The 13,860-nt window shown below is 36.5% G+C and overlaps 1 protein-coding gene across 3 annotated transcripts; it reads left to right on the plus strand.

The window, feature by feature from the left end:
- Window positions 1-519: 519 nt before the first annotated feature.
- On the plus strand, window positions 520-11,872 carry LOC115436149 (riboflavin transporter 2-like). Of its 3 annotated transcripts, none has more exons than XM_030158916.1 (4): window positions 520-541; window positions 8,197-9,254; window positions 9,455-9,578; window positions 11,093-11,305. In XM_030158916.1, exons 2-4 carry the CDS (start codon window positions 8,239-8,241, stop codon window positions 11,303-11,305), a joined length of 1,353 nt encoding a protein of 450 aa, XP_030014776.1. In that variant the 5' UTR covers window positions 520-541; window positions 8,197-8,238. The 3 variants fall into 3 exon arrangements, with proteins under 3 accessions (XP_030014776.1, XP_030014775.1, XP_030014777.1); XM_030158915.1 differs by lacking the exon at window positions 520-541 and adding an exon at window positions 4,736-4,886; XM_030158917.1 differs by lacking the exon at window positions 520-541 and having other exon boundaries at window positions 8,239-9,254; window positions 11,093-11,872.
- The last annotated feature ends 1,988 nt before the right edge of the window (window positions 11,873-13,860 follow it).

The following is a 13,860-nucleotide window of genomic DNA, read 5'->3' on the forward strand; positions in this document are numbered from 1 at the left end:
GTGGTCAAGTGTAAGGCTATAGTATGTGCTCCGAAACATAAAGGTTTGGTCATTATTTCTTATTCTCTCAAAATCATTTCTGGTTAATTCCTGAAGCATTAATCCATGGTTTGTGACGTATTTAAGGGTGTTTCGTAACATTTTTCAGGGTGTGGTCAGCGCCCCCCAGTGGTTGAGTATAAGGTTACGTGCTCTGAAAAATGAAAAACAGATCACCTACTGTCTGTTTTGTACCCTGAACATTCCTCCTGTTTGTGTCCTCTGTTCTGCCTCCTTTTCCATCCCCCTACCCCCCCCAGGCTGAGGTTCCCAGGCCGGACCCCAGACCGGACCCCTGGCTCAGCCCTCGCCGGTCACATGTTGACCATCCACACTCGTAAAGTACAAAGCAGTCGTCACAATCAGACAGAATCTGAGGGCAGTGCCTCGTCTCCCCAGACCTCGGAGGAACCAGGAACCAAACACCAGTTCTGTTTGGTTCTGTCTTCACTGTGGAACGTCTGTGGAACGTCTGATCCTGCAGTTCAGGTCCCAGCGGCAGGTAGGAGGTCCACAAGGATTTACAGTTTATATTCAACATGTTTTACCTCTAATCTACTGTTATCCTAATAGAATAGAATAGAATAGAATAGAATAGAATAGACCTCACCATACCTTATAACATGTGCAATATCTGTCTAATGTTTACATTCTTCCATATTATTTTTTCTTTTCACACTATTTATCCTACAATATTTATTTTCTCATGTCATTTGCACTACTCTCATACTATATATACTATATATATATATATATATATATATATTTTTTTTTTTTTTTTTTTTTTTTTTTTTACAAACTTTCGTAGTTGCAATACTTCTATTTTGTATTTTGTATTTTTTCTAATGTAAATAAGTGTCCCTTCTTACTGTCATTTGTTGTGCCTTGTAATTTCTTGCACTAAACTGGAGAGCTCTAGTTTAATTTCGTTGTACTTGTACAATGACAAAGAGATTCTGAGAATAGAATAGAATAGAATAGAATAGAATAGAATAGAATAGAATAGAATAGAATAGAATAGAATAGAATAGAATAGATGTTTATTGTCACAGCAACAATGGAAATTTGTTTGGCAGCAGAAACAGTCAAAAAAAGGACTGAATGAAAGATATCACACAAGATAAATATATATATATATATATACATACAGGGTGGGGAAGCAAAATGTACAATAGTTTGAGGCAGGGATTGAAAGACAGTGTATGACCAATTAATTTATTGAAAGTCATAAGAATTTATTTGCCACAAGAAAATTGACATAATAGAAAATGTTTTTATTCTATGTGTCCTCCTTCTTTCTCAATAACTGCCTTCACACGCTTCCTGAAACTTGCGCAAGTGTTCCTCAAATATTCGGGTGACAACTTCTCCCATTCTTCTTTAATAGTATCTTCCAGACTTTCTCGTAATAGTTTTGCTCATAGTCATTCTCTTCTTTCCATTATAAACAGTCTTTATGGACACTCCAACTATTTTTGAAATCTCCTTTGGTGTGACGAGTGCATTCAGCAAATCACACACTCTGACGTTTGCTTTCCTGATTACTCATATGGGCAAAAGTTTCTGAAAAGGTATGGATAATAGTGTTAGGTATGATTATGACATCAATATATGTTTGGTTTCAAAACAACTGACTTAGTGCCTGCTGAGAAAAAACAACTAAATGTTCATTGTAAATTTTGCTTCCCCACCCTGTATATGCATACACTATTAAATTAACACAAAAACTACTAATATATACAAAAAGCTAACTCTATACTACAGATGGTAAATATGTACAACAAATAATAATATATGCATGGATTATAGGATATGTACAAGGTAAGACTCAGGAAAAAAAGGTGCATTAGATTTCTATTTTCAGAATCAGAATACTTTATTAATCCCAGGGGAAATAATTGTGTGTTACAGATGCTCTATTGAAGAATTAAAAAAAAAAAAAAAAAAAAAAAAAAAAGTAGAAGGAAAGATTTTATCAATACAAAAAAAAAAAAGAAAAAATATTAAAACACCGTATGAAGACAGAATTAGAACATTCTATTCTATTCTATTCTATTGTTAAAGAGAAAAAAAAGTGGTTAAAATATAAATTAATCTCTGTGACACATAAAGTCAGGAATTTTATTCTCTTTAGAAATACAGAAAGGTCTGAATATTAGGAAGAGTTTGATTAAATATAACCTTATTGTAAAAAGTTGGGATGCTACATAAAATCTAAATGTCTCAATACACAACATAGAAAAAACTAACAATAAATCAAAGGTTCTCACAAAGCAAATGAACCATTTTAAGAGAAAAAAGTAAGTAGTTTTTAATTTGATCTCAGCATGTGTCAAAAAGTCCCACTGTGTAGAATTAGCTGTTCTTGAAAACAGTATAAATGTATTATTTATATTTTGCACACTGTTGCAACTGTTCATAGAATATAGACTATATCTAAATTCACACATATAAACTAAATGCTCCTGTTTCTGCACTTCTTCGTCCTCCTCCTCACATGTCCCAGCCTTGACAGAAGCTCTTTTGCTATGTCTGGAACATGTTTTCAGTCTGATGTGAACCTGCAGAAGGACACGCTGGTTCATTCCAAGACGCTGCTTTAGATCAGCCTGTTCAGTCAGAGCAATTAACACCATTTATTCCACATGAAGGAGTCCAGAAGAAGTCTTATTACAGCTTTTCTGGGAGCCGTTACATTTGTGCAGAACGGGTTTTTTCAATTAAACTCCTGCAGACGCTGTGTTTTGGCTGATGATTAATTAAAAAAAAGGATCAGATAAACAGTTAGAAACAGTTGGAAACAAAAATTCCCTCTAGTGGTTTAACTGTTTAAGACCTCGAACTGTTTCTGTGGTGACCAAGTGATTTAGGACCATTCATTCTAATATTACACTCTGCATTTTGTATTTTTCAGTGGAAGTATTTTCCTACATTTAATTTATGGATCATGAGGATGTATAAATCTGAAAAAATATATAAATAAATAATATGTATATATATATATATATATATATATATATATATATATATATATATATATATATATATATATATAAAGAGAAACGTGAAGTGAAATTTTCAGCAAAGTTTTTAGATTAGCGATTCTAAAGTTAAACGTTTTAGATCAGTAGATGCTATCTATGCTAGGTCAAATGCTAAATGTGTCAGTGTGTATTTTGTACTCACTTGGTAGAAGGGTGTTAGTGTAGGAATTTAACACTGTTTATTATGGGATGGTTTTAGTGGATGGGTCAGAATTTTAAAAAATCTTGCAAAAATTCAAAAGTTGTTAAACTTTTGAATTTTGACCAAATACAAATTATGAAAAATACCATGACCTTTTATAACACGAAGTACCAAGTGTGCATAATATGCTTAACCTGATACCAGAAGGTTTTAACCCTCTGGTATTCCACCCACAGAGCTCCTGCCTAACCACTGAAGGTGTATAATTTGCACAGTGCCGCAGTAATGTTTTTTTTTTTTCTTAAACAAAAACACCAAATAATTGTTTTATTTTTTAACCCTTGAAATGCCACGTTTGTGATGTAAACAAACCATATTTTTTGATGCAATAACCACAAATAAATAAATAAATAAATAAATAAATAAATAAATATATGTATATGTATATATATATATATATATATATATATATATATATATATATATATATATATATATATATATATATATACACACACACACACATATATATATTTTATTTATTTATTTATTTTTTCCAATATATTACATAAAAATTGGAGTACTTTATTTTTCATCCTGGTATATGTCAGTGACTAACACCAACATTGGTTAATATGCATTATTATTTTTTGTGGTAGGTCAAATATTAAATGCTAAAATTAGTGCATTTTGTACTCACTTGGTAGAAGGATGTTAGTGTAGGAATTTAACACTGTTTATTATGGGATGGTTTTAGTGGATGGATCAGAATTTAAAAAATCATGGGAAAATGAACAACTTTTGAATTCTGACCTAAAACAAATTGTGTGAAATAACATGGCCTTTAATAACATGAAGTGCAAAGTGTGCATAATAATAATAATAATAATAATAATAATAATAATAATAATACTTTTTTTATTATTAATAAGTGCCTTTCAGGACACCCAAGGACACTGTACACCAGGATAAAACAGACAATGCATAAAATACAAAGAAGTAAACAAATAAATAAAAGAGTAATTACAATATGTAGAAATTAAAATGTCAAATGGAGAATAAAACACGTCCACACAGATACTGGACAGTTAACAGACACATGTAGAGTCCACATAAACATTCATCTGTGTTCTGTTTAACTGGACAAACAGGTATTTTCAGTTTAGAGTCTGTCTCCACTTTAGATTATTTAAATTATACGAACACACAGGAGCATGACTGAGGAAACAACAGCAGTGAACTGAGACCAGGCAGTGGGGTGGGGGTGTTCTAATCCTCTTCCTGCAGCCTGTGTGTTTAAAGATACTACTGTCAGCTGGTTGGGGGAGGGAAGGGGAAGAGGAGGTGCTTCTGTCACTGACCCCGCCCCCTTTGACCCTCCTTCCTCCTATCACTGAGCTCCAAACCTCCACATGACGTCCTGACGTTGACACACCGGCCTCAGAGCTTCCTGGAGGCAGGGGGGGCATGTGCGCATGTGTGGCCCCTCCCCTCATGAGTCCAGCCCAGACTCGGAAGGTAGAAGAAGGAAGTGTGAGCTGAAGGGGAGGGAATGAACACACACTGACATGTGGCTGATGTAACAGTTTTAAAACACCAGAGTGAGCACAATGGACTGAAGGTTCTGGTTCTGAAGACGGAGAACAGAAGAACAGATCCAGGTAAGAAGAAGGAAACTGAAGCTGAGGGATGTGAGTGTTAGTTCACTGTTGGGTTTTTCCTCCAGTCTGTCCATCTGCCTGTCCGTCCACCTGCTCCAATGAATGAAAAACAGCTGATTGGACCTTTAGGAATGAGGAAGTTCTGCTGGACATCAGTTCAGAACCAGAGGAACAGGAAGTGTCATCACGTTCACCTCATCTGACATCCAGAACTAACGCAGGAGTTCAGGGGTCACACAGTCCAAGGTGACTCCTTCAGTTGGTTTGTTTGGTCTGAACCAACATCCAAAACCCAAATATGAACCCTTAAGATGATACAAATCAGAAAAACAACAAACAGAAGAAGAAGCTGCTCCATATATGTATGTGTTTGGACTTTACAGATGTGTTATGATTACATTTACAGGAGGATGAGATGATTATATCAGCACCAGACTGGGTTCATGTCCTTCTAACCTGCATTTGATACATTTATAGAAGTAATAGTAGTAGTAATAGTCGTAGTAGTAATAGTAATAGTAATAGTAATAGTAGTACTAATAGTAGTAGTAGTAGTAATAGTAGTACTAATAGTAGTAGTAGTAGTAGTAGTAGTAGTAGTAGTAGTAGTGGTAGTAGTAATAGTAGTAATAGTAGTAGTAGTAGTAGTAATAGTAGTAGTAATAGTAGTACTAATAGTAGTACTAATAGTAGTAGTAGTTTATTCAGTCGTTAATTATTTTAAACACCAAACCAAACCATCATATCCCTTGTTCCATATATAATGTGACCCAAAGGGTTTAGGCTGAAGTTCAGACTTATTTTGCAGAACCCTATTTACAATTAACACAATGTTTACATATGAAAACAAACAAACAAACAAACAAAAACATTTTCAATGTAATCATTGCTAAATATACAACAGAAGAGAAAGCATGTTTAATTTAACTATCAATTCAAGTATCAATATTACCAATATCTAATTATCTACATTAGCACAGATAGATTTAAAGAAAAGAAATGTGTCTATAACCTCCTGAGACCCAGAACAGTACAGGTTTATGATTTTTTGCATGATTACCTCCACCAAGGAGGTTATGTTTTTGCCAGGGTTTGTTTGTCTGTTTGTTTGTTTGTTTGTTTGTTTGTTTGTTTGTTTGTTTGTTTGTCTGTCCATTAGTGTACAACATAACTCAAAAAGTTATGGACAGATTTGGATGAAATTTTCAGGGTTTGTTGGAAATGGGATAAGGAAGAAATTATTAAATTTTGGTGGTGATCGGGGGTGGGGGGGTGCCACTGATCAGCCTTGGCGGAGGTCTGCGCTCTCCGAGTGCTTCTAGTTTATGATTTTTTTTGCATGAAAAAAATTGTCTTGAGTGAAAACACATTTTCAAGTACATTTTTATTATTTATTAATTATTATTATTTATTCTTATTTTTTAATTGAATGTCCTTTGCAGTGGACAGCTTTGTTTGAACTCTTAAAGAGCCACAGCTATTTTTGTCTCAACTTCCAAGTCATTTTTTTATTGGTCTGTCCCAAGTGACTTATCACATTTATTATAATATTATCTTCTGCATTAGGGTTAATTTTGCAGAAGCAGTTTCTGGGATAATTAATCTTTAAAGATCTATAATTATTCAGCGTGATATCATGAATTGCGTACAGATAACAGGCCACTTTTAATTGGGGTGTTATCTGTACGCATTATAAGCTTTCCGCGTGTATGTTCACGGCGCGTAAAATACCACACAATTAGCGGTTAGATTTGGGTTTAGGGTTAGCGGTTACGAATGTGTTTAGCGGAAATCTTAGTGTACATTGACACGTGATCAAATGGCACTGAATAACACACGAACGGATGAAAATGCGTACATATAGCACGCCAAATGCAATTCGAACTGGCGTGACATACAACACGATTTAATGAGATTGGTCTGAATTATTTCTGTGACGACTTTCAAATGAATTTTTCTCTACATTGAACCTTTCCTACATGATTTATTACCATTTATTATAAAATTATCCTCTGCTTTTTGCAATTTTTCCATAACTTGCACTTTAACTTGAACTGTTTTTGTTAATTTTGTTGCTTGTTTTATTTTTTTATTTTTTTAAACTTAATTCTAGTAAATTTTCTGGTTTATTTTTTTCACACGATTTATTATTTTGTACATAAAAAAACAAAACAAAATAATAATAATAATAATAATAATAATAATAATTTTTGTTCATTTTATCCACTGTCATTGATCCAACGCCATGGGTTTTACTGGTGAATCAATGTTGTAGAAGATGACGGTGTTTCCATGGTAACTGTGGAGCCTCTGAATGTCCAAATGGGTCATACCTGATGACCATGAAAAGATGAAGAACTGAGTAATTTTTTGCTTTTCTTTTTTAACATTATTTATCATTTTGTAAGTTTTTTCTTCATTTTTGTTAATTTCCATCCACTGTCATTGATCCGACTCCATGGGTTTTACTGGTGAATCAGTGTTGTAGAAGATGACGGTGTTCAATTTTGTTCAGTTTGTGGCTCATTTTGTTAATGTTACCTATTATTTTGTTGATTTCTTATTAATTTTCTGTTCATTTTATTAATCAATTTGCCTCATTTGGCTTATTTTATTCTGTTTTGACTATATTTTAGTAATTTTTTGCTTACTTGTTTTTTTGGGTTTTTTTTTACATTATTCATTGTTTTGTAGGTTTTTTCTTCTTTTTTCTTCATTTCCTCCACTGTCATTGATCCAACTCCATGGGTGTTACAGGTGAATCAATGTTGTAGAAGATGACAGTGTTTCCACGGTAACTACGGAGCCTCTGAATGTCCAAATATGGTCATATCCAATGACCATGAAAAGATGAAGAACTGTATTTTACACCAATTATTGACATGGATTGATAGAATTTGTGGTTGAACAGGTATTAAACAGTTTAGATCAGTAGATGGTTGTGAATGTTTGGGTCTTTATGGGTTAAATAAAGCTGTGAAAACTCATTGCTGGGTCTTAGGAGGAGCTTAACCAGCAAACAACAACCCATACATATATAATAATGTAGTGAAAGATCAGAGTGTTCGACTGTTACTGTTGTTGTGTTTCCTGTTGGAGCTCTCCCCTGGTTTAGATTTATTTTACTGTGTGAGTCTGTTTGTGTCAGAACCACATGGTGTTTTGTTCTGGGAGCAGTGGGTTAGTGTGTGAAAGGTCATGTGTCCTCGGAAGGAGGACGGATATAAAAAACACAACCACGTGTCGACCGCTGGTATTTAAATGTACCATCCTGTTGTGACTGCTGGACCATTTTGTTCCTGTGTTTCAGATCGGCTTCATTGATCCCTGACCGACCTTGTTGGCCTTCGTCATGTCACTGCTGACTCATGTCCTCGCCTGCCTCTTCGGGATGGGCTCGTGGGTGGCCATCAATGGGATGTGGGTGGAGCTTCCCCTGGTCGTCCCGGAGATCCCCGAGGGCTGGTACCTGCCGTCCTACCTGACGGTCCTCATCCAAATGGCCAACATTGGACCTCTCTTCATCACCCTCATGCACCGTTTTCGCCCCGGGGTGTTGGACGAGCGACCCGTCATCTACGGCATCGTGGTGTTGGGGGTCATCGCCACATTCCTGCTAGCTTTTTTTTGGAAGCACACGGTGGCGCTAGCAGGGTCTTCACACAGTGTCCCCCTGCTGGTGTTGAGCTTCCTGCTTTCGGTCGTCGACTGCACCTCGTCTGTGACATTTTTGCCGTTCATGATGCGTCTACGACCTCAGTACCTGACCACGTACTTCGCCGGTGAAGGCCTCAGTGGTCTGGTACCTGCTTTGGTGGCTCTGATCCAAGGGGTTGGTGTTGTTCACTGCCAGAACGTCACCGTCTCTGGTAACACCACCGCCGCCGGAACCGGAGAACTTCAGGCCGTCTACCAGCCGGCCAAGTTCTCGGCCCAGATGTTCTTCCTGTTCCTCAGTGCTATGATGGTCGTGTGCTTGGTAGCTTTCGTCTTGCTCAACCATCATCCCGCCGTGGCCCGGGAGAGGAAGAACGACCTTTACTACGACAGTGACCTGGCCCAACAGAAGAGAGAGCAAGGTTTGTCTTTGCACGCCCAGTCTCCGGAACAGAAGCCCATGATTAACCCGTTGGATGCCGTCAAGAGGGAACCTCGCAGTTCCTTTGGGATGGGGACGTTCTCCAACTTCGAGGTGGTGTTTATCTTCGTGGTTCTGGCCTGGGTCAATGCTCTGACCAACGCCGTGCTGCCGTCGGTGCAGTCGTACTCCTGTCTGCCCTACGGGAACCAGGCCTACCATTTAGCCGCCACCATGGCCGCCGTGGCCAACCCCGTAGCCTGCTTTATCGCCATGTTTATACCAATAAGGTACAAAACGAAGCGTCATGCCTGTTTTTAGATAAAACACTAATTAAGGAGACTTTAACTGTGTTTCAGCAGATATGTACAGTCTCAAATCCTGCAGGTTAATGCTCAGGAGTCAGATTTTGTTTTGTCTTATTTAGTTGATGTGGTTATTAATGAAACTTGGACAATGTTATGATGATGAACTGCATTTTTCTTTGCAGGTCTCTCATTTTTATGGCATTTCTGACCATGTTTGGGACCGGATTTGGTGCCTATATCATGGCCATGGCTGCTCTGAGTCCATGTCCTCTGCTGGTCCACAGTCCATCTGGAACTCTACTCATAGTAAGACTCGTTTTACCAACGAATAAAGATCTGTTTTTCTGTAATTTAATGACTGACCTGTTCTTTATATGGACTGTATACATTAGCTGATTAATCAAGTCCAGTAAAACTGGGGCTGGACAATATAAGCTCAGCTTCTTCCTTTTTTTTTTGGACACAAACTATTGTTAAAGAGCCACAGTGACATAGATATACATTGCATGACATTTGTTTTTCTTTTTTGGTTGATTTATTTCCTTCAGTATGTTGAAGTGTCCTGTTTAAATTCATAAATTCTTTTGCCTACTTATGTTTGAAACAAAAGCTATCTATCTATCTATCTATCTATCTATCTATCTATCTATCTATCTATCTATCTATCTATCTATCTATCTATCTATCTATCTATCTATCTATCTTAATTTTTTTTTTTTTCCAAATTTCCATATTAGATTTTTTTTTTAAGGATATATTTTCCAGTGCATCCAATCATGTTAAATAAATGGTGCATTATTGACTCTTCTGATAAAATCACTACATATTACAATTAATTTAGCATTTTGACTTTAAATATCAAAGATTTATTTAAAAAAAATAAATTAATTAAGCACATGCTATATTATTATATTATCCTCTTCAGATCCATGCTATGGGTTTTCTGTCCACGCTTGAGGACAAGAGTTTCACAGCTTTATACAAAAAAAAGCAAGTGTCCACCACAAAAGACATCAATAAAAATGTTTAAAAAATGCATCTGAAAAAACTGTTGATGTTTCTAATGTAGGCAACTGTTTAAGAAAAAAAAAAAAAGCCAAAACTTGTACTTTCCAGGGTCAAGCTGTAAACACTTAACTTTGCGTACTCTTAAATTAGATCTCACACAGGACACAATCAGTCATTTATTTTACATAATTAACTTGTCTTGGCCAAATGGGACTGGATAAGTTCTTGGCAACAAACAGTTTGCAAAAAATTAATGTGAAGCAAAGTCTTAGAGATTAGAATAGTGAATGACAATGAAAGGTGAAGTATAACAGAAAATAAAGAGCAAAGAATTTAGGTAAATATAGAAATAAGATATAAAGAAATGTGGCAGTGGAGTTTTCATTGTAGTTCAACTGTTTTCTATGATATTTTGCCCATTAACCGTTTGAGCCTATTTTTGCCATTTTTGACTAGTTTTGTGTTAATCATAACTATGTTTGTCAGCAAACCTTCACCTGTATGAACTGATTATTATTATTTTTTTTTACTTTAACCTACTTTATTCACATATTGAGCCCAAAATACATAAAAATGATTAAATCACAATTTAAAAAAGATATTGTTTATTACAGTAAAAACCATAAACATGCATAAAGAACAGTTTTGGTTAAAATTCTTGTTTGTGAATCATTGCATCTAGTGATGTTAACTAAAAATGGAAATAATCATTTAAAGTGACTGTTTGGGGTGAAATTGTCCCTAACAGACTGTGGACAGATCTGGACCTTGCTGATTTTGGTTTTAATCCACCCCCTTATTCTCTGGTGCAGGTTCTGGCCTGGATCCTGTTCGTCCTGTCGTTGTCCTACGTAAAGGTCATCATTGGAGTCATTCTGCGAGACGAGGGTCACAGTGCCCTCGTGTGGTGTGGCGCAGTGGTACAGCTGGGTTCTATGGTTGGTGCCATATCCATGTTCCCTCTGGTCAGTGTCTATGGACTCTTTAGATCAGGTGACGCTTGTAACACTAAGTGTCCACTTTAGTGACAGAATACCTCTAACTGTAACACACTGCTGTCAGAAAGTCAAAGATAAATTGCACTTGTTTAGTAACACTGAATTTAACTGAACTGGAGCTTTACATATTCCTACAGTACTTGTTTCAATAGACCAAAGTGCCCATCGTTTATCTGTTACTCTGTGATGTTTTACAGTTTTGATCATGTCAGATGTATATTTCTGTTTTAATAAATGTATCTGGTTTTCTTAACTTCTACAGTCCAGTTAAACTGTGCTGAAGTTTGACCTGTCACAATCATCAGTACATCCATTTTGTTGCTGAGATTATAACTATTGTTAATTCCATTCTCAATTCAGATGTGAAACACGTTTTACTTGAACTGTTTTTACTGGAAGTTAAATTTAGTTTGCTTTTTTTTTTTTTTTTTTTTTTTTAAAGAATACATGGTACTTTTGGCTTTTACAGGTGCCTTTGTGTGAAAGATTTGTGCTTTTTGTGGTCAACATGTTAACATTAAACTGCTCTGTAACTGTTACTACAGTGGAAAAACTGTTCAGCACTAAATAAAATGTGTTTTTGCTGCCTTAAAAACAAATTCTATGAAATATGCCCATAATGTGTAAGAAGCAGAAGCACAAGGTGACATGATCCATCATGTTTTTAATATGAAGACAATTTATTCTTAAGTTTAATGTCTGATTTTTGTATCTTGCACTACTTGACCCATGTAATTTTATTTTGCTGACTTTTCCTTTTTACTTCATACATTTTAACACAAACTACTTTCAGCATCTTACACTTTCCTTTTATTTTATTGTTTTCAATCACAAAAAAAATCGCATCCTTTTTTCGTTTTGTTTTATTCTTGTTTATTTATTATTTTATTTACTTAATTTTGCATCCTTTTGCGTCCTCATTACGCATGACTGACGAAACAACGAACAGGACGTAAGCAGAGTGGAGGGAGATTTGTTTGATGTTAAACCTTTACAGAAAGGACGTTAAAGTTACCAGTAAAATACACTGGAATAAACGGTGGAGCAGCAGAGAAGAACAGGGACAAATGGAAGAAGTACAAGGAAGCAGAGAAAATGAACTTAAAAATAATAAAATAAAATATATGGACTTTACCTGGAGTTTTAATTTATCCAAAATTCGGCTAAAGTTCGGCTAATGCTGACAGAAACCAGTCCGAAGAAAGAGGAATCAGTAAACTTGACTGAGTTTAACTGAGAACCGGACCAGCACCCAGGAAAACCAGAACATCTGTTCACCAGCCCCGCCCTCAGACCCGGGCCAGGACCAGAAGCCCGGTGGGACCAGGACCAGGTGGAACCAGGTGAGCTGAACCTGTTAGCATGTAGCTAATATTTTGACCCTTTGCATGATACGTCACGCTCTGTTCGCGCCGCAAACGAGCGCCATGATGGACGGCGGAAGTACCGGACTGCACACTGGACGGCAAACCGTCTAATATAGAATTTGACCTGAACGTTCTTGTTTTTGTTCATTTTTTAACCCTGCTTTACACGTCCAGCAGTCGCACACACCAGTTCCATCCATGGTTTCAGCTGGGTTCCAGACAGAGCCTGGATATGATGGACCTGATATTACAGATAGAACAGGCTCTGTTTGTGTCCATAGCATATTAGCTCCACCAAATGCTAGCTAGGTGGTAGAGTGGGTTAACTACTATAAGCCACTCTGTTCCAGTGGCTGTCATAAGTAGCCTACAATGTTAGCTGTGTTGTAGTGGTTGCCTTTTTTTTTTTTTTTTTTTTTTTTTTTAAACCAGCTACACTATGTTATATGAAGTATTGTTGTCATGATGCTGTTCCATATGTTCTAGTGGTGGAACTGTACATATTACCGTGTGTAGATAGTAGAAAGGCAGACACTTCAACAACAGAGCTAATACTGTAGGACACTGATGACAGACACTAACATTATTACACAGTGTTAATTAATTAGAGCTGCTTTTGGTTACAGTCTATTTGAGTTTGGATGGCATGCTGGGGGAAACATGTTAAAAACATACACAGCTAGCTAGCTAATGTTAGCTGTATCTTTCCTTTACCATTACGAGATCCATTCCTCTGCCGAGACCACAGTACAGCGACGGGGTAATCTAACCTGAGGCTAAGAACTGGTATCATCCAGACTTTAGTCTGCTTTTAGATCAGCACCTGTGTGTGGGGATACTCCATTTAGAACAGAATGGGACAGACCATGTGCATTAAACTCCGGTAGACTGGAGGACTTTGATAGATCCATAAACACATCAGGAGGGATAAGGTATGGGTCGGTAGCTAGCCCTGCTATCGCTAGCTTCTCCAAATAGCATTCTTTGTATTTTAGTAAGGTGAGTTACTTCGCAGGACAACTCCAAAACTTTATTTTCAGTGCTGGTAGACATAATCTGTCTCTCATTCGTTTGTTTGTTGTGTTGCTTTTACCGTCCACAATGGAACTGCACCTCTAGTCACGTGATAACTGTGACGTTGGTGCAAAGGGTCACTAGCATCTAAAAATACTAATATGACTGAATTATTTCAGAAATAAGGAGTTACCAGATCCA

The sequence above is a fragment of the Sphaeramia orbicularis genome, chromosome 16 (assembly GCF_902148855.1).
Source record: "Sphaeramia orbicularis chromosome 16, fSphaOr1.1, whole genome shotgun sequence".
Lineage (NCBI taxonomy): Eukaryota > Metazoa > Chordata > Actinopteri > Kurtiformes > Apogonidae > Sphaeramia > Sphaeramia orbicularis.